Source organism: Apteryx rowi, unplaced genomic scaffold (assembly GCF_003343035.1).
Source record: "Apteryx rowi isolate R43461 unplaced genomic scaffold, aptRow1 scaffold_723, whole genome shotgun sequence".
NCBI lineage: Eukaryota > Metazoa > Chordata > Aves > Apterygiformes > Apterygidae > Apteryx > Apteryx rowi.
In genome coordinates, this window is record NW_020451009.1 from 7,291 (window position 1) to 30,777 (window position 23,487).

General features: G+C 44.6%; 1 protein-coding gene across 1 annotated transcript; it reads right to left on the reverse strand.

Moving 5' to 3' along the window:
* Positions 1–14,626: 14,626 nt before the first annotated feature.
* ODC1 (ornithine decarboxylase 1) lies at positions 14,627–23,472 on the reverse strand. The gene is made up of 11 exons (XM_026087613.1): positions 23,356–23,472; positions 20,169–20,314; positions 19,840–20,013; positions 19,500–19,672; positions 19,071–19,205; positions 18,840–18,921; positions 18,415–18,498; positions 16,946–17,108; positions 16,749–16,861; positions 16,234–16,448; positions 14,627–15,114 (listed from the first exon to the last, which is right to left on the reverse strand). The coding sequence occupies exons 2-11, from the start codon at positions 20,268–20,270 to the stop codon at positions 14,973–14,975; spliced, it is 1,383 nt and encodes a 460-aa protein (XP_025943398.1). The 5' UTR covers positions 20,271–20,314; positions 23,356–23,472; the 3' UTR covers positions 14,627–14,972.
* Positions 23,473–23,487: the final 15 nt, after the last annotated feature.

Below are 23,487 nucleotides of genomic sequence, written 5' to 3' on the forward strand. Positions count from 1 at the left end.
ACAGCCAGATATCTTGCCAGGACAAATATCTCTTACTCATGGCTTTCCTGTAGACCACATGGCTACTTCAGATCTGCCCAAAAGGTTGCAACCATCATTTTGAGTGATGCAAACTGCCTTGTCTGCTGGAAGCCTTTTCTGTCCAAGATGTGTTCTTTTAACCCAAGTGCATTTAGTTATCTGAGATGCTCTTCTCCTTTGCATGTGTCAGGAAAGCTTCTGTCATCTGGAACAGCCTGGGTATTTGTCATCAGCATTGAAGTTATGAGAACAAGCACAGTATTTTCATTCCTTGCCAAGGGCCAAGCTTGAGGCTTATCATCTTTAGGTTACAGTGCAATGTGCACTATTTAAGCTACTCAGATTTAAAAAAAAAAACACACAGTAGTTGGCAGTTGACAGTGTGGATCCATGGGCCTCCACCAGCATTAGCTGGACATACACAGGGCCAGATCAGTTGGCAACACAGATCTGAGCCAGCTCAAGGCTCAGAGACACTATCAGATTTCAGGCACTGCTGAACAAGCAAGATTAGCACAGCAAGAGCAAAATAGTGTCACGCCTTCATCCCAGGTCACAGCAGCAGGGATCCCATCTGCTCATGGCTGCATGAATGGTGACACCACTGCATCAAGCCTCCATGCACCACACATGGATTTTCCTGCAGTGTGGGCAGCATGCAATAGCTGGTGGTATGTGCAAAGAGTTCAGGCTTAGTCAACTGAACTGATGGAAGTTCCCAGAGCTGCCTGCCTTCCTCAGCCCATGGTAAATGGTGGGAGATTGTTAGCCTGCAAATGTGGAAAAAAACTGCTGTCAGAAAGGGAATCTCAGTATAAGAAAGGTGGTGTGCCTAATGGCAGTCTCGTCCTTCCGTGCTACCTCAGGTGCTCACCAGGAGCAGCCCAGGCAGCACTGAGGAAGGGCAGGCACTACTTTCCCAGTGCCCGGCAAACCCCAATTCCTATCACACCATAACCAGACAGGCTGGATTTGGGAGAGTTGCTATCCAGGACATGGAGCTGCCATGTAAAGATTTGCACCACAAAACCTACCAATGACAGACGTGAGAGGGCTTGGGGCTTTGCTGGTACCATCAAGAAGAGGTATCACCTTGTTTGCTGTCCTACCTACCAGACACATTTCTTCCTCAAAAGTCAGGTTACTTTGTCATATTACAGGTCCCTGTAGATCACCACCTTCATTACCATCAACTCTAGTTGGTCTGGCCTTGCACGTTAAAACTGCATCTCCTGCAACACCTGCCTAGCTGATGCCATGCAACGAGCTAACGTGCCCCTGATACCAGCCCACGGCATCACTGTGCCTACCCCAGTACTTAGCAACCCTGGCGTCTTTATCCACAGCCTCACGCTGTCACTCACCTTTTGCATTTACCATGTCAGCAACTGCTCCATGGCAGTGGGACATGCACTTGCCCATCCAGGAAGGAATATGAAAGGTTTCGGTGCAAGATTCAAAGTTGGCTTCCGCTTTCTTGCTGGGACCCTGTCTGTCTGCTTGAGGACTGTGAGAGCAAAGGGGACCCAAGGACAGCATGATGGGTGCCCAGTGCTTGGCTAGGCCCAGGGACGCTGCCACCACCTGCATGGTCTCACGCACCTGGGAGGTCATCCAGAAGGCCAGGGACTACCCACATAAGGGTGCTGGTGGTCTAAGAGAAAAATCCCATCTAGCTGCTTGTTGTGTGAGTGGAAGGCAGACACTATACCAAAATTATTCTGCATTCCTTGTATCCAGCTGGTGCTTAGCCCTGCAGGGCCTCATGGCACAGATTCCAGCAAGCCAGGCTTTGTGTCCCAACCCCTGGCAGCTCAGGCCTTGCAGACTTTCCAATCCCAGCTGCAGAGGGAAAGAAGCACTCACCTGGCAAACAAGTGTGCAGGGCTTGATGAACTGCGCAGTCCACAACAGAGGCAACCTGGAGAGAAGGAAATGGGGTTAGTTGCCCACAGGCCCTAGCAGACAGCCTGCTGATGCCAATGCCAACACAAGAGCCACTGCAGGTGCAAAAGGCAGTGTGCTCTGGGTGCTGCTACACATGAGGGTAGGTTAGCTCTCAGGGTCACTGTGCTTGCAGAGAGCAACTATGTGGTGTTCAGGGGGTGAGCAGCAGTGCAGAGCTAGGAGGAGCCCACTGCTGGACCAGAGCTCCCTGTGTTGGGGTGAACATCTTTTCTCCACTCCACGCCAAGTTCAGGTGTGAATGAGCCTTAGCATGAGCTGGTGCATTTGCTGCTTGGTTGTGCTCTGTGGCCATCCAATCCCTCTGAAACATGCCTATCTTGGAGTCCTTTCTCAATGTTACAGTTGTTTTGTTGCCAAGGGTTAGAGTGCCTCTGCGCTGCTGTTGTACACATTTGTGATCTTGGTTGTCTGGCTGTTTCCACAGACGTCAAGACTTTCCTCAGGCAAGACAAGGAAAGCAGTCATTGTTATCCCCTGGATAAAAAGGGAAGCAGTTCTTCCTTCCCAACCTCTCAGCCATGTTGCAGGTCCCACGCAGGGGCTATTTTCCCATTGCCTAGCCACGAGACCTTCCACAGCTGAGCTTGCCCAGGGAGACATGAAATGGTAACAGGCTTCTGATGAGGTAACGAACACCTTGCAGGTTGCTTATTGGACTGGCAAGCTGGGCACAGATGCTCCTTGAGTATATGGTCATCAGCTGATAGGAAGGTCTCAGCTGGACTGGGTAGCCAGGGAAATGGAGCAGAGAGACCTATCCTGGGCCTGGAGGGAGAGGAGGCTCAGCAGACTCACATGGTTTGCTACCCTTTTACAAGCAGCTTCTAGACTGGATGAAATGACATTCAACAGCAAAAAGCATGTCCTAACAGCAGCCAAGGGCAGTTACAAAACATGTATCCCCAGAACCACTGGGTGCATCTGGCCTGGCAAAGTAAGCAATGCCCTGGACACTCCCAGGTACTGGAAGCTGAACTAGCGAGCTCGTTAGCTCTTAAGATCTAACTCATCAGATCATTAGCTGGCATAATTTTGGCACTTACCAAATAGCACTTTCCCAATTACTTCCTTGGCACAATTGGGAAATCAGTATTTATTCTGGTCCATGCCAGGTGGCTCAAATGCATTTGACGTGTGCATGGAGCCATTCATCCTAGCAGGGGGAAAGAGAAGGAGCTCATGCAGGATGAGAGGAGAAAGGGCCCTCCTGAGAGCTGTGCAAAAGCTGTCACGTTGCTGGTTTGAAGTGCAGGTCAGGTTTGTAACGTGACACGCTGGCCGTGGCCCGGTGCTGTCAGGAAAAACAAGAGGGGCTTGGGTGGGGGCCGGGAGGATGCAGGAGAATGGCAAGTCTTGGGCAAAGCTGCCAAGGCATGGAATACAGGGTACCAAGCAGTGGCTGGTAATGTCTGGTGGCCTCTCCTTGCCTAGGGACTTCCTAAGGTCTCTTTTGCTGCACAACTGCAAAATTCATCACCAGCATTTAGAAGGAGCCAAAGATTAGAAAGAGCGACCTGTGAACCAAAGGAGGGGAGAGCAAGCATGAGGAAAGGATGGGGAATGGTTGTGGCTGAGCTTGAGGTGCAGCAGAGGAACACGATGGCAGGTTGCCCATATAGTCATCTGATACGGCAGTAGCCATCAAAGCAGTTGGCACAGGTTTGACCTGGCTCCATGAACTCATGCCGGACTGGCTCTTTGCATTGCTGCATTAGTGATGGCAAAGGAGTCCAAAAGGCAGCTGCAGCGTGCCTGATGGGCGATGCTCCTTGCTGTTCAGGGTGGTGATGGTCAAACAGAAGTGTTTTGCAGTCAGTGAACCCTAAATGTTCACAGCTTCTCATTTTCAGTAAACCTGCTGTGCATCGTGTTGGAGCCCTGCTCTGCAATGGGTCTTTAATCTCTAGGTTATGAGATGGATGTCCAGATCCTCCTGCCATTGCAAACTGGGGAGGATTTACAGCCACAAATCAATACGACTGTCTTGAAACTCACCGCCTCTTGGCTAAGACCACCAGCGCCGCATGGAGGGGTGCAGAGCTGACTGCACAGGGAGGGGGAGTTCCTTGCTGCTTTGCTTTATACCACTCACAAGCACTTTTCTAAGGATAAAACTAAATGGCTGAAATAGCCCTGCCTCTCCCTACCACCCCTCTGCTCTGGGTTTGCCTTATTCTCCCAGCTCTGTCCTGGAGCATGAGTCACTTTGAAGTTTTAACCTCAGAGAGCTGTACAGTTCTGTCTTACAGGCTTTTTCCGAAATAAGACTGCCTGTTTGATTCCCTCCTCAATAATGTGTTTTAAATCACCCTTCAATCACCAGTCATTTCCAGACCTTATTGCAATAAGGACAAATTAAACTAGAGAAAGATGCTTCTAGAAAATGGGTTTCATTTCTAGTGAGTTTTCGAGAATGGTTACTAACCTTTGGTCAGCTGCTTCCTCCATGGCAGAGGTATGAAGGAAGAGGGAATAAAGAGGAAAAAGCAGCACATCCCCGTATTGTGCAAGGCAACTCTATAGGAAAACATTTTCCAAGAGCCTTAGGGCTGGCTACATTTGGGGCCCTACCTGGGCATTGTGGTTATTTCATGCCTTCACTGAGCTGGGCACTGGAAGCTGACAGCCACAGCTCATGTGTTTTTCTGAATTGCTCAGTGATCTCTAAAACTCAGAGGTATCAGTGCTTAATCAAAGGTAGTTGGAAATGAGCCTTGAAGGACGTTGGAGCCTGTGTCCTATTGCCAGGTAGGCAGCCATCCCGTCTACCCACCAGCTCATGGTGATTCAGGTCATACCTTTTTTTTAAAATGTGGAAAAGGGAATTTTTACCCTTAAAAAATATGGTGATGCCATAAGGAGTTAAGACCTAGCTGCAGTGGGTGGCATTTGGGGACTTCCTCTAGAAATCAAGCTCAAAGGCACCTTCAGTAACTCTGCCCATGGGATCCATTTTTGGCACTTTACAAAACGACCATAGGCATAACGGCCTCATCAGGCATCTTGGACCATTAGCGACTGACTGGCAATGAATTGGTGCTCTCAGCGGGTGTCCTCTGCTGTGCCCTGGGTGGGAAGGGGAATATCACAGGCAGGGCCTGTCATAAGCTTAGGCTGGGCAAAACTGGTGTGTTGCCACATGAGACAGAGAGAGGAAGTGTGTGTGTGCGTGTGTCCCTAGACACATTTTTGTATTCTAGATTTCATAGAAATAAGAACTGAAAGGAATGGGTTTGTCYCAGGCCCATTTTTGTGCTTAGCCGTGTATTTTACAGTAGCAAACATTTTGTCGTCTCAGAATACCAACGTTTTACTATTATGCTATTAGTATGAAACCGAAGAGCCAAATGTCAATAGTTCATTTCTTTAACCAAAAGTGGGAGCTGAAATAAGTGTCCCCCACAGCCACGCATTGCAGGGGACCAGGCTGAGAAGCTGTGTCAACCTGAAATGCCACAGGAAAGGTTTTACAACGGCCTCTTAAAAYGAACAGGAACAAATTGCTAGGATCAAATGGCATTCACCCAAGTGCATTCAAGGAGCAGAAAAATGATAGTGTAATCTCTCATTTCTATCAGCCTTTGGCAAACATGATACCAGATTTTTTTTTTTTTTTGATTGCTTCAGGGACAGTCTGAGGAACTCCAGACCAGCAAGCCTGACATCTGAATCAGAAAAATTGGTAGAAACTATTGCAAAAAACAGACATTGCTGATCCTAGGATAAATGTGATATATTAAGGAAGAGACAAAATGGGCTTTCACACATGGAAGCCTTGCCTCATAAATTTATTAGTGGTCTTTGCAGGAATGAAGAAGTAACATATTCTTAAATGATCTGAAAAGGGATGGATAGATAGATATGTGAGATGATTAAGCTTGCTAATGTCACAGAACTGTCTAGGATAATCAGAGATGTGTGCAAAGGATCACACAAGTATTACTCAGTATCATTGACTGGGTAGTAAAAATGTTAGTTGAGCTACCTAACAATAACTGCAAAAAGGTACTCAGGGAAAAATCCTCTAATGATTCATACTCAGCTCTGGGCTCCGGAGYAGCATGATACTGGGATCACTTTGGTTAGTGGTCTGGAAACAGCTCACTGCTCAGCTTATACCATGGAATAGGCTTGTGGGAAAACTTCAGGTGCAGGGTGATACTAAACCGTGGCGTGAGGAAAACTGTTCCCCTGGGCACTGCACAYACTATGTAGGGTTACAATAGCCTCCAAAACTGCCCTCTTCTGCTCAGGCATAGCAGGTCCCCCACGATCAGCCTGTGAGCTGATGTTCTTGTGTCTTTAGCTCCTCATTTGATGATTTGAGCTTCCAGGCTATCTACATGGCAGCTGGTACCTAACTAAATCAGGTATTGTGTCACTGGTACTCACGCAGAATGACGCTAAACAGCTTCACAGCTGCTTAATGCCAGCAGAAAACATTTTGATCAGCCCGTCTGACCCTCTGGATAACACAGGCCAGAGAATCTGCCTTGGTAATTTGTGTATCAAGCTTGTACCTTTGGCCTGAGGCTAGAGACAGTGTTAAACATCTGCTGCCRGACTACTGAGAATGACGCAAATACTCTTTTGTCTTAAGTCTGGTACTGGCTCAGCTGTATCTGTCTCTCCCAAAGAGAAATTATACTTTATTGCATGGTATTTCTCAGGACAGAAAATCTCATTATGCACTAGCAGTTTAGCACTTAAAAAAAAAATCTCAGTAATAAATAGCTTGACCAGACTTGCTTTTTATCCCTTTCCACTTTCTCTCACTTTCTGCCTGTGCCCATGAGCACCAGCTCTTGAGAAGCATGGGGGGCTCATGGGGGGCACGGGGGACTTGCAGGGGGCACAGGGGGGCTCATGGGGGGCACAGGATGGCTGCTAGTTGCCCTGAGTCCTAAGGCACTACTAGGGACAGTGCTGGTCCTGCTGCCATCACTGGCACCATCCACCTAATGGCCCTTGTCTTCTCCAGGTGGTGATGGCAGAGGAGAAACTCACTCAAGGTTTTGGGGAGCCCTGGCAGCACTGCCCCATCTCTCAGCAGCCGCCGTTACCCCTGGGAGTCTCTGCCACATCTTGCACCAGCAGCTTTGGGGAAAGGACTTCTGGGGCTGCTGGCAAACCATCCAGAGAGGGCCAGGTCGTGTCCTGGGTAGGATATGCTGACACCTTCTGCTCTCTCCTCCTCCCTTTGCACCATCCTCCCGCCAGGTGGAGAGCCCTGGGTTTAAGGCATTGCTGTTCCCTGCAAGCCCTGTTTTGCTTGATTCTCCTCAGTACAGGTGGGTCTATTTGATGGTAACAAAGAAATTCTCCTCCCCACCCCAAAATTAGCCCTGCTCAGATGTGCATGAGATGATAACCCCAGTCTCGGGAAAGGTCTCAGAGCTGAAGGCTTTGGCCTGCTGAGGAGCAGATGGCAGCAAATACCAACTCGCTGTTCTGGGATTAACGAGGAGTTGGTGAGAACCGGTGGACCGAGGCAGTCCTTAACGTGAGCTGCTGCTGCCATCTAGCATCACCTGCTGTCAGCGTTTCGTGCCCGCTGTCCTCCCAGTGCGCTCTTCCTCTTCTCCCCTGTGSGTTTCTGCTCTCTGTGTCCTCCCTCCTCTGAGACACTGGGGAGAAAATGTCTGTTAAGGTCTTATTTTTTGTTCATCTTTCCTTTCTGAGATGCTGCCTTTGTCACTGCAGTACTTAATGCTGGGACATGGCAAAGGAGTGCTAAAGCTTTATTAAAGCTATGGACAAGCTCCCCTAGGTATTAAGCGTACAGGTGCTTTTTCTCCATGCTGGTGCGGGCCTCCTTCAGCACCCTGCAGCTCTCATGGGCCAGCTCGAATCCCACTGAGGACAGAGCGCTTTTACCAGCGGACAAAAGCACTTTCCCTGACATTTCTCTGTAGAAGAAGGATGAACTAGCAGGACGCCTGGGTCCAGTTCTCCCCTACTACAGGCTTTTCTTGTAAACCCGAGTTTCCCTAGGACAGAGCCGCAAAGGGAGGGGGCTGGAAGTGCTGCTCAGCTGCTGCTTCCCAAATCTTCAAATGCTTATAGGCACCCTCCAGTGCAGTTTCCCAAGTTTCAGGTGCTGGGGGGGGCATGGGACTCCCCCCCACCGGGCTGCTCAACATCCCCCCTGCCAGCCCCATGGCTTGGCTCAGCAGCCCTTACCATCACTTCTTTAAAATTGCTTTTTCTCCTTTCTGTGGGACAGGAGCAGGCCTCTCTTCCCAGGAGCACCATGGCAGTGGCCCCCCAATCCAGCTCGGCTCCTGGGGCCCATGATTGGCGCGGGCGCGAGGGGCTGCTGGTGCCTTATAACCAGTCCAGACCCCTCTGATTTCAGCACTCTCTGTTGATTAACATTGAGTCTTTCAAAGCAGCTACAAAAAGATGGCATATATCAGTAACACAGATTTACCCCAAACCAAACAATAACATGCCTAACTTAACCCTAGAAGCGATGAAGAGGCATAAAAGCACCTCAGAAATAATTGCTGGAAGAGCAGAGCCTTGGACGGGACCCCAGGCAGGAAGCTGGAAAATGACGGGACATTTGAGGTAGAAAGCCACTCATTTTGAAGTGTTTGGTGAATTAAAAAAAACCCCAAGCCCTCCTTTTCCCATTTCTGTGAACAGATGGGAAAGGAGTTTTGGTTGGTTGGGTCTTTTTGAGCTGTGCAATGGTTTAATTATTACTTTGTGCATACTTTTTCCTTGTACTTTCTTACCTGTGTCTGTTCTCTCTAATAACATCTTGCTTATGCTGCAGTCTTGCACAGGGAGGTGTGGATTCATTTGAAAGCTTTCCATTTCTCTCCTTTCTCCCAACTTCCCTGGCTCCATCCGACAAAGTTTGGTGATGCTTTTTGAACCCAGCTCCGTCTTGCAGGTTTTTGCTGGACTAGTTAGTCACCGCATAGTTATTGCTGGCAGGATCGCCCTTGGCCCCGCTCTGCTTGCAGTCGGCTGCAATTGCCCCGCCGGGGGGGTTGAACACGCATGGCGCAGCTGTAAGAGCCCCAGCACCTACCTCCTGGCGAGGCTGGCGAGAAAGTCTGGCAGGTTGCACAAGGAATTTCCCTCCCCAAAACCAGCAGTCTCTGGGGCAAGTTAGATTTTCTTTTGATTTTCACTTTGGTCAAGCTCTTTTATAGTTTGGTGTGAGGGTGTTTTTGCAAGACAGAGCCAGCATCATTACTGAGAAATATTTCTTGAGGTGTGAAACACTGTTACTGCTGTTGAACTGTGTTTTACAGCAGGTAAGTGGAGTTTTTAAGCAGGGATTTTTTTTAGCTAGCAATACGATAGATGTCTTTTCTTTATTCTTGGCCTCCCAGAAAGGGTGGCAGCACCTCCGTTATCTTACTGACCACTGCATCCATGTTTTCATGTTAAAGCACTGCAACCCAGGTCCTAGTAAAAGAGTCCCAACATGTAACTAATATCTTGTTAGCTAAAAGCACTGTACAGCTGCTTCCCAGCTGTGAGCATTAGTAGCCAAATATGTAAGAGCGATGCTTACACCCACTGAGCTTTAAGTGCCCATCTCCCGTTCTGTTCCTGGGATGGGGAGCTGCATTTTAAGGATGGATGAAATACTGCCTGTGACTGTGAAGGACTTCGGGAAGCCTTTGTGTGCAGCTGCTACAATTGCACTTTCTCAGCTCACACTTGACGCTAGCCACATGCCCAAGGTAAGTAGATGGACCCTGCGCATCCCCGGCAATGACAGGGGGTTGCTAGTGAGTCCGCCAGAGCACTTGCACTTTGCATTGCCGCCCTGAGAGCATCTCTGCCTCCATGTCCCTTCCCGAGCTGCTGCACAGCCTGGCCACATCTGGACCGCTTTCTAGCCTGGAATGGGGAGCTGGCTCTGTACCACGACGCAGGGTGAGCCAGTTCACCCTCCCAAAAGCTCTGAGAGTGTGAATCAAAGAGAGTATAACTGGAAGGCGCTTTTTCTGTTTGTTTTTTTGGGAGTGGGGGGAATACTGTGGACAAGCCTGGGAGCAGCTCCCTAAAATGAGGGAAAGAAAGAGAGAAGGATAGTTTCAGTGTGCTAATGCTCCTATCTGTAGGCAAAGGCTAGCAGACATGGGTATCGTAAAAGCATCAAGAAATGCATGCAGGTAGGGGTCTAATACTAGTTGGACTGTAGCAATATTTGCAAGACAAGATGGGTGTTTGCAAGAATATGGGTATTTGCATGACTGCAAATGTTCGACTGGGGCAGGTCCCTTTGCTTGCCAATACACAAGTGTTTGGCTGCAATGCAGGTGGTACCATGTCTCTCCATGCTGAGCTGGGGTGTCCTGGGGCCATCACAGCTCATGTCCGAAGCCCTCACCCAAAGCCCTTGCCTCCGTGCAGAGGACAGTCTTTGTGGCTGAGACCCTCTGCATGCTCACAGCCTGTTTTCCAAAAGTGGCACTGCAGTGGTTTAGCTGCAGTAAACACCTCCTGTATGGACAGGCCTACAGTTCACCTCGAGAGCAACAGCAAAACTTGTCAAAAATAAGTCTCAGCCCCCATATATGCTTCCTGCTCTAAATACATTTTTAATATAGTCAAATACAGTGTTTTTAACTAGCTAAGGATGAATTTGAACTGAAGGCATTTGTGACATGGATATTCAAATGAGCCCAAGCCACTGAGACACTAACTGCCTTCAGACTAAAAAACATCAGGCTCAACTGACATCGCTTGGTGCAAATGTATTTTTATATACATTTAAAAAAAAWTTTTTTGAGAAACACTGGTTCTCAAAAACTACATCCCCATCCTAGCTGCTGGCAAATCACAGGCAGGAGTGTGTTGCAAGAGAGAGGAGACTACAAAATTAGAGGGAGCAGACTAGGAGGGTATAAGAGACAGGACGGGGAGTCACTGACAGCAGAGCACACCCCAGGGCAGGCTTCCCTCCCTGGTCCTGCAGGAGCATTTAACTCGCAGTCGGCCTTTGTTTGCTTTTCAAAGTGCTAACTTGCAGGCTATGCATATTAAAACACAGGCCTTGTGGGCAAACAGTTTCAGCGAGTGCATGAATCAATCCCCTGGGAAAAGACAAGTCTTGGGAATGAGCCCTGCCGCCGCAGTTGCGCAAGCGGCCTAACCGGGCAGCGCTGCAAGCCGGGCTGACCTGGGCCACCCTGCTCCACCCCAGGGTCGTGGCTCAGCATAGGAACAAACTCCTGGCTGGAGGGAGAGCTTTCCTCATCGCACCTTCACAAGCAGACACTGCCACCAGCAAGGCTGCTCCCATTTAAACAGATCTTTCATAGCTAAACATGGGCATCAACTCACAGTGAGRTTGAAACGGCAAGGTTTTCAATCCCGGATCAAACAATGGCTCTCTCCCCGCAAATAATCCCAATCTAAAAATATTACGTGAAGATTTCACATGATTACCTGTTATTTGATTGTCAAAAAAAAAAAAACCCAATAATTGCAATAATAATTCACTTTTAATTTCCTCCTGAAAGCAGCAGTAATGAGTACCAAAACAGGTCAGAATAATTTGCTTTACAAAAAACATGAAGTGGACTTATGGAAAGAGTCTGAGCTAGACTTGTTTCAGTCCACAAGTGGCTTCATCACTCAGAGAGAGGGAACAGGGTGGTGAGAAGGCATTTCCTCATCTCAGAGAGATACCTGGGTATTTGCCTGAGATATTCCTCCCCTTTTTTCAAGAGTGATCCCAAGCAAACAGCCGCCACTCTCACCGGTGCCAGTGAGCTTTTTCCAGGGACATCAGCAACAGGAATGCCACAGTCCCTGCAGAGGGGCTAGCTAAGGCCATTTTTCCACAGTGTGAAGCACTCAGCACTGTAGAGATCATTACTGGAAAGAAGTGAGCTGAAGGCCACAGGCTATTTTTGACTCAACTTTTGTATTTGCTGAACTAATTATGTAAGGAAGATGCAGCTATCTTAATTTTTCTGGCRTGCAGCTCCTCACCCCATATCAGAGAAGCTTGCTTCAGGGAGGAATAATTAAGATTTTTTCAGTTAGAACAACTGGATTTGATCAATGAATGTGGCAAAACAGAGTGAAGGCTTTGATGGCCCAACCTCTGGGAGGAGGGGATGGCCATGAAAATAAATTGTTTTTGGCTAGCAGTTGGTGCTTGCTTTATTACATCTTTGCTGTGCTACATGGTGGTCCAACTCGCACTAGTAAACATATTCCCAAGTAGGAAACTAAGGAGTCCCTAAAGTCAGGCTAGTCTTTACTGTGAGACTGATTCCTGCACTTGGAGTATTTTAACATCAATAAAAAAGAATAAGTGGACCACTAAGATTCCATGGAAGCCAGCTTCAGAGCAGTTGTGAGATGAAGGAAAAATATACATACTATATTCAAGCATCCCAAAGCCCAGAATATCTGCTCACCATAATTCCAAGTTCAAATGAAATGTTTATCATGCTTAAAAACATGCATTATTGCAAAGATTTATTCCAAGTACAAGCCAGTCAGCTTGCTCTCACATCTTTAGTGACCAACTACCTAGTTCAAGACTGTGAAAGTGCAAAATTAATTTTTAAATAGATGTTAACAATTCTTTTTAAGCACCAGGGATTTTCCTCATTTAGATGTGGTTTACAGAGCACCAGCTGAGGCTATGACATAGAAGAAGGTAGGGAAAAACTGAGATCAGCTACATCTGTTTTGGGGAATGTAACTAAGTTAATCAAAATGTCTTAGCAAGTAGCCACTGTCCCAGCCTCCAGCTGAGAGAAACAGTTTTTTTAAAAAAAAAACAAAGCATATTAAAATAGCTAAAATGAACCAATTGAGATAACTGCAAATCAAGAAACCAAACTGGCTGCCTGCCAAATTCCTCTCAGGCAGATTACTAATTAGCCTCTATGAGTGAACCTACTCAAGCTGCCTGCTGTGAATGGTCTTGACTGCTGTGAGTCAAGGTAGCCAGATTGTGCCAGCTGCCCATTAGGCTGTATTCTCTTCTGCCTCAACCATCCACAGCCTTCAAATCAACACTATCAGAACAACCTATGTCTCTTTTAGAAAATTGTGGACCTTTCAGGAGTACTTTTTCTATATATGTTAAATTTTCCTCTGTAGTTTACTTTCATGTAAAGAGTTAAGTATCCCTATGAATTTGGAGAAGCTAAATAAAAAACCCTCATTTGGTTGCAGGGAGCTTCTTTGAAATTAGACACAAGCTATTACTCCATGATGCATATGTTCTAAAGTTTGCTTCAGTGTAGTTCAGGAGCCAAACACCTGGCAAGCTATGCTTTTGTCTGTGTGAGAACAAAGGCAAGTGCTATTTCAGTCACAATCTTGAAAGTAGGAGTAAAGCAACCTCAAAARGTGATCAATGCAGCTGCTTCAAGAGAATCAGGAATGAGATCACACAGTTGCTTGTTTACCCAACCAGTTTTTAGACTAGTGAAAAGTTTAATCTCAACTGAAAGCACAAAACAGAAGTTAAACATTGTCTTCCACAGCTGCTCCCTAACCTTTGAAGAAGATTTCATTTCACATTTTCCTGGAGACACTACTATTTCCATTAGCAATGTTACTTCTGGATGACCTTTTAGTTATATGATAATTTAGAATAGAAATATTAAAGTTTTACATACTTATTGGATAAGTTAATGTCCTCCTCTTTACACCTCAGGCATTTGCTAAGGGTATGTGCAGCAGAGGATGATCTGGCAAACTCACCTGATCTGGAACAGGGACCTGTAGATTTTGTTTGTCCAAAATATTTTGCAATTTTAATACAACAATTGGCAGCAAATTAGCATCAAGTTAAGTAAAGAATGCTCTACTTCAGTAAGTATATTTATTAATTTAATCAACAGATCCTGTGCTACTATTTAGTTTGCAGTTTACCACTTAGTGTCAGTTATGATCACATTTAATCCAGAGGTTGAAGTTTAACTGGCTATCATGTATTTCCACAATATCAAATAAAAGCTTTTAATTATAGTACATGCAAAGGATGCAGTGTCTTTTTTTTCCTTCCTCCAATCAGTCATTTTATCCTAGTCGCCCTAGGCAACAGTGGTCAGATAGCAGTATAGTACAGACAGCCACATAATGTTCCAGTATCTTAGTCTTTTCCATTATGTATTTTTTACCTTGCACATTTAATAAGTAATGTTTCTGAAGTAGCCATGGAGGCCTACTGTGTTGCTTTTTCCTCATATTAATTACTAGATGTGTTCAAACAGGCCACAAAATAGTTTATAGCAGCTGACTACATGTGAATAGCAACTGCACTACACTGAGCAGTTTACAGTATGCAACTCCATTAATTCCTTGTTTAGTAGTCAAAGACTAATGTGATCCTATGAGAATTTATGCAGTCTTAGATTTGCTACTAGTGAAGTTTTTTCCAATCACATATGATTAAAGACACAAGTTATTCCCCCTACCCACTAAGAAGTTCCTTCACTGGAAGATACTTGAGGGAGTACTTGGGGGGGAGGGGGCATGAGGAAGATGGAAATTGTTATTCCACTATTAAAAGGCTCTCATCTACCCTAATGTTAACAGAAAGTCACTAATTTAGAGCAACTCCTGCTCTTATGTGCTACAAGAGTCATTCATGACTAAATCATGTTCTACACACTAACAGGACACATGACCAGTTATTTCAATATACTTTATTTTAAAACAGGTAGGTCACAAACACTAAGCTTAGCCCATTCTGCCATACACAAGCTACAAATACTTGTTTGACAGTTGAGGGTCAGTCTTTAGTAGCGTATGTGAAAAGTGAATAAAAATCCATATAAAACAATATTCAAATAGTTTCCATAGGAACACAGATAAATGTGACCCCCATCTCCTAGTCATTTATTTTGTTGCATTTAAGCCAAACCTAAACTTAAAAAAAAAAAAACTTAAAAATTCTAGCAAGATTTAAGTTAATGGTCCTCCAAATGCCCTAAATTCATTGACTAAACTTGCAGTTAGTTACTAAATATTATCTATACATTAATACTAGCTGAAGCACAAGTTGCTGGATATTCAATTCCGCTTTCCCAGGCACAAGAGAGTGGCAAAGTAGCAACATCCTGCTCCTCCACTTCAGCTAGGAACCCCTGCTCCTTGATCTGTTGCATTAATTGCCTAGAAAAAGAAAAAAAAAATAGAAATTAAAAGAATATTTCACTACAATGGGCTACAAAAGAAGCTAGGCAAAGTATTTTGGTCACTGCCAGTGAGCTAGAGTGCAAAAAAAACAAAAAAACCTCCCCCCCACAAAAAACACACAACTCAATCCTTTACTTATCTGCACCTACCTGTATTTGCATCTGTATGCCATGTACTATAAAGTTTTAATGACTTAGTAGTCATTAGCTCAGAATTTCAGACCCACATCACTGACTGTCCCTTACCTCATATCTCCACATTCTTAGATAACTTAAGTAAAAATAGAAACAACAGACTAGGAGAAGGGAGCTGACCAGTGAGAACCATGTAATTTCCTTCATACTCAGATATGAGTTGTATCAAAAAGACAAGCTCAGAACAGAAGAATTTAATCAGACCTAGCTAATTTATGCTGCATGCAATGCAAGAAGTTGTGGTGCTGTCTTGCCCACATACTACCTTTTATTCAGGCATATATAATCTTTTCCCTTCTACAGTCATCTAGCTATAATTATAGTTGCACATCTTTACTTATAGAAGACAAGCCAGAAAGCTTTTGACTGTGCTAGGAAGGTCTGCAGTATAATTCTACTGATACAGATACCTTGTTTAGGAGTGTTCCTTTATATTCCTGTTTCCTACTATTAGGATTTAGCAAGCTACCAACATAGAAGATAGCTATATACTATTAGAACTGTGACTGATAGGTCTCTAGCTACATGTCATGGAAGCTAACTGTAGAAAATCCGCAATGACTTTCCACATGTTGTGAGAGAGTGGAAGACGCACCAGCCAGAAGCCCAGGTTAATGAAAGGACTAGTAGCATTAGCCTTTTAAGCTACCTTTCCTGTGAGGCAGGACAACACAAGCAGTAATTAGTAATGTCATGACTGTTTTAAGCATGCAGCAAAAACTTTACAGAGGCACTGCCTTTCTTCACCCAACAATGAAGTTTAAGAAAGCTACAGAACCAAAACTATGGCCCTATTTGTGAAGGGACAGTCAATTAATACAAGCTATTCACTTCAGGTTATCTGTATCAAAAGCTCTTGGCAGATCAAAATATGGACGCATGAAAAGCTTAAGTTACTAACCATGCTGGTCTTGACATCACATAGTATATTGTCGGCCTCTGGAATCCATTGAAAGTAGAAGCTGCTGCAACAGTATAGGCACCCATGTTTTCAAACAGAATCCAATCACCAACTTGCAACTCTGGCATATTGAAACGCTCAACAATACGATCTAGGCCATCACATGTTGGTCCCCATATGCTGCAGGAATAGCAACTGTCATCTGGTTTAGGTCTCTAAAGAAAAGAGGTTGAGTACAATTAGTATGACAACCAAAACAGAGCTTCTAAAAGTAATACCCTAATTAGTCTGAAAAGCACAGCACTCCACCTCTTCCCACCAGGGAAAAACTACTTGCAGGTTCTTTCCCACCCTTGGTTTTGAATTAGTTCTACTGTGCGCTTTATCAGTCAAATGCCAAATCTTGGCTATATGGGGGAGCAGTAAACAGAAAGAGGGAGAAGTGACCAGTATGAAGATGATTTTGCTATATCCATGTTTAGTATGCAATACTTCTGAAATGTGAATTCACATACCTTTTGTAGAACTGGTTTAACATGTGCATGATCGTACAAGATGCAGTTGAATGATCCATACACTCCATCGTTCACATAGTACATGAGAGTTTTGTCATTTGCATCATCTTCATCTGGAAGAGTTGAGACACCAGTAAGAATGTTTGGAAAGAAATGTACACTTGGCTAGAAGTAAGATTAGGTCTGGATTTACATACCATCAGAAGCGGTTTGCTCCTTTAATACAACTTTTTTTGCAATGATGTTGACTGCCAGTGTGAAAGCTGATGCAACATAGTATCTTCCTGGCTCTGCAATAATATTTATTCCAGAATCCAAGGGAAAGTATTTATCCAGTGCTGGATTGATTACACTTGTGATCTAGGGAGCAGCAAGTTATATTTATTAGTATGTCAGCAGTTAACCAGATGGTGTTTTAAAAGTCTAGAACAAAGTGAGACTTATGTGCCCACAATGATATGCTGGGTCAATTGTATAACTAACCATTCACATATCTAATCTCTATGGAATAAGAAATAAAGCAATCAGTTTTATTGATAAGGGATCAAGGTTGTACAAGACACTGAAAGCAGCCAAGGCTTAGAGCTTAAGTTTACGTGACCAAACAGCTCACGTTCAAGTCTAAAATCATCCCTCCTAGGGTCATTAAACAAGCATTAATCTCCTGCAAGTCCCCACACTTCAACAGCTGACATCTTGTTCACTTGTACTTCTGCTTATCACACAATATCCCTGTTCACCCTATTCTAAAGAAGTGATCTCACAGGATCTTAAGGCTCCAAAAGGTTTTGTCATCACCTTTGAAATTCAGTTGCCTTTATAAATACAGAATTATTTCCAAGTTCTGAAGATATCAGCGATTATTAAGCTGGCTCCACTGAAGCATTACTGCATTAGGCTCCATGGCATAATACCAGTGCCCACTTGTTCTTGATGCTTCATCTTAGCTAATACAACATTAGAAGCTAGCCTTCATTAAGAGGTATTACACAGGTGAGGCAACACTAGTCCACATTATTAACAAAAGCCTCACTTTGTGAAACTCTATTTGCTCTCTCCTTATATAGATATATATTATCATTTAATACTACTTTAGATTTGCAGGTGCTCTGACAGTGCTGTAAGCAGAAGTCCTATTAATTCTCAGTCACCTCTCCTCTTCCAAAAGAGGAAGTGTTTTTGTGTGAAAACAGACTGCAGAATTGATCAGTTAAAAACACCCCACCAAACTAGTTCTAAACCAGACCAGAACCCTCATCTAGTTTACTGCTTTAATGCTAATGCCACCCAGAAGGATAATATGGGGCAGAACTACTTTTTCCATCCCATCTGGAAGCAGTGCCAAGCCAGAATATTTGAACTACAGAAGTGACATCCTCAATTGGAAGTCTATGCTGGTAGGAATCAAGTTCCCAATTAAAGCTTACTTTAGAAGTTTTATCTCTGCATGTTTATCTAGTCATTTAGCTAGACATCTAATGGGTTAATCTCTTTTTCAGTTTTTTGGTACTTTCTCTTCTGTTCTTCTAAATTTGGTTTATGACCAAACAGACAGATTCTCTTCAACACATGTCTGCATACCAACATAAAAGCAAGATTTTATATTTAATCCATACAAAAATTCAAAAAGATTCCACAACCTGACAAGTTGTTAACAAAGCTATACCTCTTCAAATTTAAGCTTGACATCTTCTGAACCAGGGAAGCCACCACCAATATCAAGCAGATACATATTGAAGCCAAGTTCAGCCTAAAATGAGATTAAATGGAATAAATTAAGAATATTTTCTTAACACTATCTTTTTAACTTAAAAAGTAATGTCAAGTCACTTCATTAACATTTCGGGAACAAGAGCTAGCTGATCAAGTTTCAGTAACAGTCACTTGGGTTTCAGATGCTGATTTTAATGCACTTGTAGGTGAGTTTTTGCAGAACTGCTGGTCAAAGAAAGCTGTCAAGACTTCAAAGATTCCAGCAACATGAAGCTAATGACTTAACTATTTTTTTAACCTGTTCCCTTCCACAGGTATTCTGCATTTGATTGAGTTTTGCCACAACAGTTCAGTAGCAGTAAGTAAATCTATGCTTACTCCCATATCAAACACACAGCGAGCATCAGAAATGGCTTGAACAAAGGTCTCTGGGTCTGTACATCCACTCCCAACRTGGAAGCTAGGATAAAGATAAAATACATCAGTTGCCATTTGGTATCTTTGGGTGAAGTTTATACAAAACAAGTATCAATATGCATCTCTACTATCAGGTAGACCATTTAAAGAAAGCTCATTTAATGACTGTATGTTTTAATATAAACAACTCACCTAACTCCAACGATGGCAAGGTCAAGTTCTTTTGCACGCTCCAGAAGAAGCCTGCTAGCCTTAAGGGTAGCTCCAAATTTAACACTCAGACGACAAACTGCTTTGGAATCATCAGTTGTGATGCGCAAGACTAACCTAGAAATAGGAAAAAAAAAGGTGGTTCATAAGCTCTAGTATATAAAACATCATTATCAGCCAGTATGACCTTATAAATGAAGATCAAATTTAAAGTAAGCAAGCTTTCTTCTCCATTTCCTTCTAATGTGCCAGTAAGCTATACAGGATTAGATTTCAATGGCTAAAAGCAGTTTCATTTTCTCTTAAGTTTTGCATCATGTCTTAACTAATAAAGGACAAGTTTCAGATAACAGCAGATGTTTTAGCAACTTGGGAACTCAAACAAGAATTACAGAGCAATTAACAACTTACTGGGCTTTTGGATGGGCCCTTGCAACTTTCATTAGTTCTACTTCACTATCAAAAGTCATCATCTGTACACCACTGCTGGCAGCATGCTTGATTTGAGATACTTGTTTGCAGGGATTTGCATATATTATTCGCTCAGGGGGTACACCAATGCTCTGTACCAGCTGTATTTCAGTCTGAAGAAAGAACAGGTTACACTCATGAGAGATATTCCTTATTTTTAGACAGATGATCAAATTAAACAGTAAAACAAAAATGACAGTGCTTGGTTATGCTTAATTATTCAGCTTTACAAGATGTGTTCATATATACATACTAACACTTAGAATACATAAGTTCTTACCTTACTGGCACAATCAAATCCTGCACCAAGAGCAGCAAGTGTCTTCACTACAGCTTTGCTATCATTACATTTTACAGCATAGAAAGGAGTTACCCGAGGAAGAGCTTTATGCCATCGCATGTGCTTTTTTAAAATATCCCCAAGGTCAGCAACGTAGAAGGCATCTTTATCATCCTAGAACAAATGGATATGCAAACAGTGAATAACAGAGCAAGCTTAGAGGTCACACATTTGAAGAGACTGCCTTGCAGAAGATCTGTAAAGGCAACTGTTCCATTTAACATAAATTTGCAGCATCATGAAAGCAGTCGTTTTCCTATCATACTTACAGAAGATGACACTTCATTTATTTTTTGGTCAAGAATATCCTTGGCAGTAAAGCCTTCATCAAGGAAGGTGAATTCAAATTCTTCATTGCTGAAGCTGCTCATGATTTCTGAGATTTCAGGTTTACGTCAAAGGATTTAAGTACAAACTGTTGATCCAAAAAGCATTCGTTAGTTCATTCTAATTTATGTAGTGATTATATAATCATAAATTATGACCATTACAGTGATCATTTTGACAGCAGCAAAGAGTAGAAACTCTTATGGATGACAGATCAGATTTAATTAGAACCAAAGAGGCACACCACAAAAAAGTTGTTGGATTCAAGGCAAGTTATGCTCTGTTCAGCAACCGTATGTTGTTGTACTGAACCTACTCAAAGAAAAAAGTCAAATACTTTCAGATATTAACATAAGTCCCTGGAAGCTCTTGTCTTTTTCCTTCACTCCTATATTAGAGCTGCCTCCAGTGTTATGACTAGTGCCAGTGTCAGAGTACTTTACCACTTTTCTGACATCTCTTAAGCACTTATTTAACACAGAAGCTCACCAGTCTCTGGAAAGATGGTTTACACACTGCTACAAACAGAATTTGGGTTATGTTATTGACCTCTGAACAACAGTCACTAGGTGAGAGTTTGGTATCTAGATCTTACTACAGTTCGAATTAAGCATAAACCAGCCAAGAGATCAGGACTTTCCTTGAAGTTACTCTGTTGGCTGTTAGAGCTTCCCTGTTCTATCCATGACCTCCAGGCTACCTACAGAGAAAACCTCAGCTGTCAGGAGTGGCAGATACATGCTAGAACAATGGTTCTTAATTGTGGTCTGCCGRAACATAGTTTTAACAGTGACTTCAATTAACAGTTGATAACAGCATTTTACAGTAGTCCATAAATCTTCATGTTTAACAAGTCTCCTGGCCAAGGAAAGCCTCTGAGAACCTGAACTAAAGCACATTCCTCTGCCATCCAAGACCCATGAAGTCCATGGCAATGTACGTGGGTCATTCATTTAATAGGCAAGTCCAAATACAGAATGAATGTCTACTCAATTAAGCTGTTCAGCAGAAGTGTGTGCTACAGCTTAAAGTTATCAACATTGCAAGTGACTCACAGGGAAGATATGGTTTCATGTAACTTGGTCCAGCAGCCCTCTGCCTTTCCTCAGCTTTATTAACACTTTATCTAGTCATGCAGCTTAGGACTGAAGAATTATGCCATGCATAAGCTATTTACTAACATTTTTAGTTACGTCACTGTTCCCACTCTTTTCAAAAGGCTGTTTATAGAAGAAAACATAGGTTATCTTTCACAGGTTTTATACCTTTTACAGGTTAACAAGGTTCTAATATCAAAAAAATCCTGCAGTTCATACTCTGTGTATACTACAAACATCCATCTCCTGAGGGACTTAAAAAAAAAAACAAAACAAAAATTAGCGATTACACCACTTCATTTCATCCTTCAGAAACATATGGCACCAAGGACAGAAAACATGGCACCTGAGCAGGAACAAGCTACAAGAACTATTTAGCATCTTTTGATCATTTCTCACTTATCAGGCAAACCAGATTTGAGATTCGAACTAGATTAAGCTTTGACTAATGAAATAAAACCCAACAACCCATCAAGTCTCATTCTCCCCCTGCTCTCATTCACATACAGTGCTAATTCTCCCAGAAGCTGGATTAAAGTCTTCTCTTAAAAGCCTCTTTGAAAGAGCCCTAAGAGACAACAAATCAAAGAGCTCTCAGCAAGCTGTTCCAGTATTTGTTACCGAAGGGAACCTGCATCTTACTGTAGGATGATTTCAACAAGATGTAGTTATGCAGAAGGTAGTTCAGGCATTTCTAACTGTGGTTAAAGGAATTGAACACCATCAAGAATACTTTAGCTTATCTTCATTTACCTCACCTCTGCACAGAGCTGCATAAAATGCACTTTTCTTTTTAACCTCTAAAATAGGAGGTACTTTTACTGGTCACAGCAGATCTATTCCAGCAATAACCTCTGTTAAGAAGTTGTTACAAGTCTTCATTTGTGAGTTGACCAGCTCCATCTTATTGCACAATTTTAACTACACTCGTACAGAACACAGACAGCACATGATCATGTACCTGCAAACTATAGCCTTCTAGTTTATTTATATTTTTATTTGGATCATGTGCAAAGGGTCTACAGCTTCCCAGAAAAAAGGCAATCTGTGCTCATTTAGAAGCTGTTCTCCAGAGCATTCCCTTATTCAGAAGCTGTATTTAGACACAGCTGAGTCATGCCTGCAGGTTTTGTAGTCAAATACCAAACTGAGCGTCTAGAAAGGATGCCTGAGGCACTTCTGACCCTGGAGTTAGCAGATTGTTGCTCACCGCTATCGGGAAGGAAACGGCTGGTTAGTCTACTCTCACTGTGACTATTTTTTCCCCCATAAACTCATAGTTCTTAGGAAAGTCAGCTTCCCGATTCAGCCCGGGTTGTGCGGCCTGACTCGAGAGAGGGGCACAATGAATTCTCCAGCCTCTGCTACTGAAGCACCCCAAGGGGCCATTTCTGTTTGGCTTTCAGGCCCGTACTTGGGGGCTTTACTAGGGACAACTACATCGCGCCAGCCTGCACCCCCACCCCCGTACCGAGACCGCTAGAGGAACAAGCGGCCGGCTGCCTCTCCGCAGGAGGGAAAGGCTCCGGCCTCAGGACAGGGCTCACGCGGGTGTGTTTGGGGAAGCGCCCCGCGCCAGGGCGCCGAGCTGCCTTGCGTAAGGGTGAGCAAGGGCGCCCCAGGCCATGTTCCTGCCACGCACCTGCCTCTCCCCACCCCGGAAACAGCCCAGCGGCCACGGCGGGGCCGCCCCCTCCCCGGTTCTCGGGAGGCGCCGCCAACAGCTCCCCGGGCAAGGCAGCCTGACCCGTTTGCAGCCGCCCGGGGCCTGCCTTCCCCCCTCCCCCCTCCGGCTGGGGATTCCCCCGGCGCCGAGGGAGGCCCCGTGCCCGGCGGGAGGAGCCGGCTCCCAGCCCAGGCTGCTTGGCAGCGGCCCCGGAGACACGTGGCTCCGCGCCGGCCGGCTTCCGCCGCGCGCGCCTGCCTTCCCCGCCGCGCCGCGCCAACCGCCGCGCGCCCGCGCCGCTCCCCTCCCCCCGCCGGACACACCCCTCGGCCGCCGCTCGCCTCGCCTCGTCTCAACTCAACTCACCTCGGGCAGCGACGGCGGGAGCCGCTGTCAAGCCTCGCCGCGGCCGGTGCCCTCGCTCCGTACCGCCTCCTCCTCCTCCGAGCCGGGCGCGGAGAGCTGCCGGGCCGGGCCGGGCGGGAGCGCCCTGCCTGA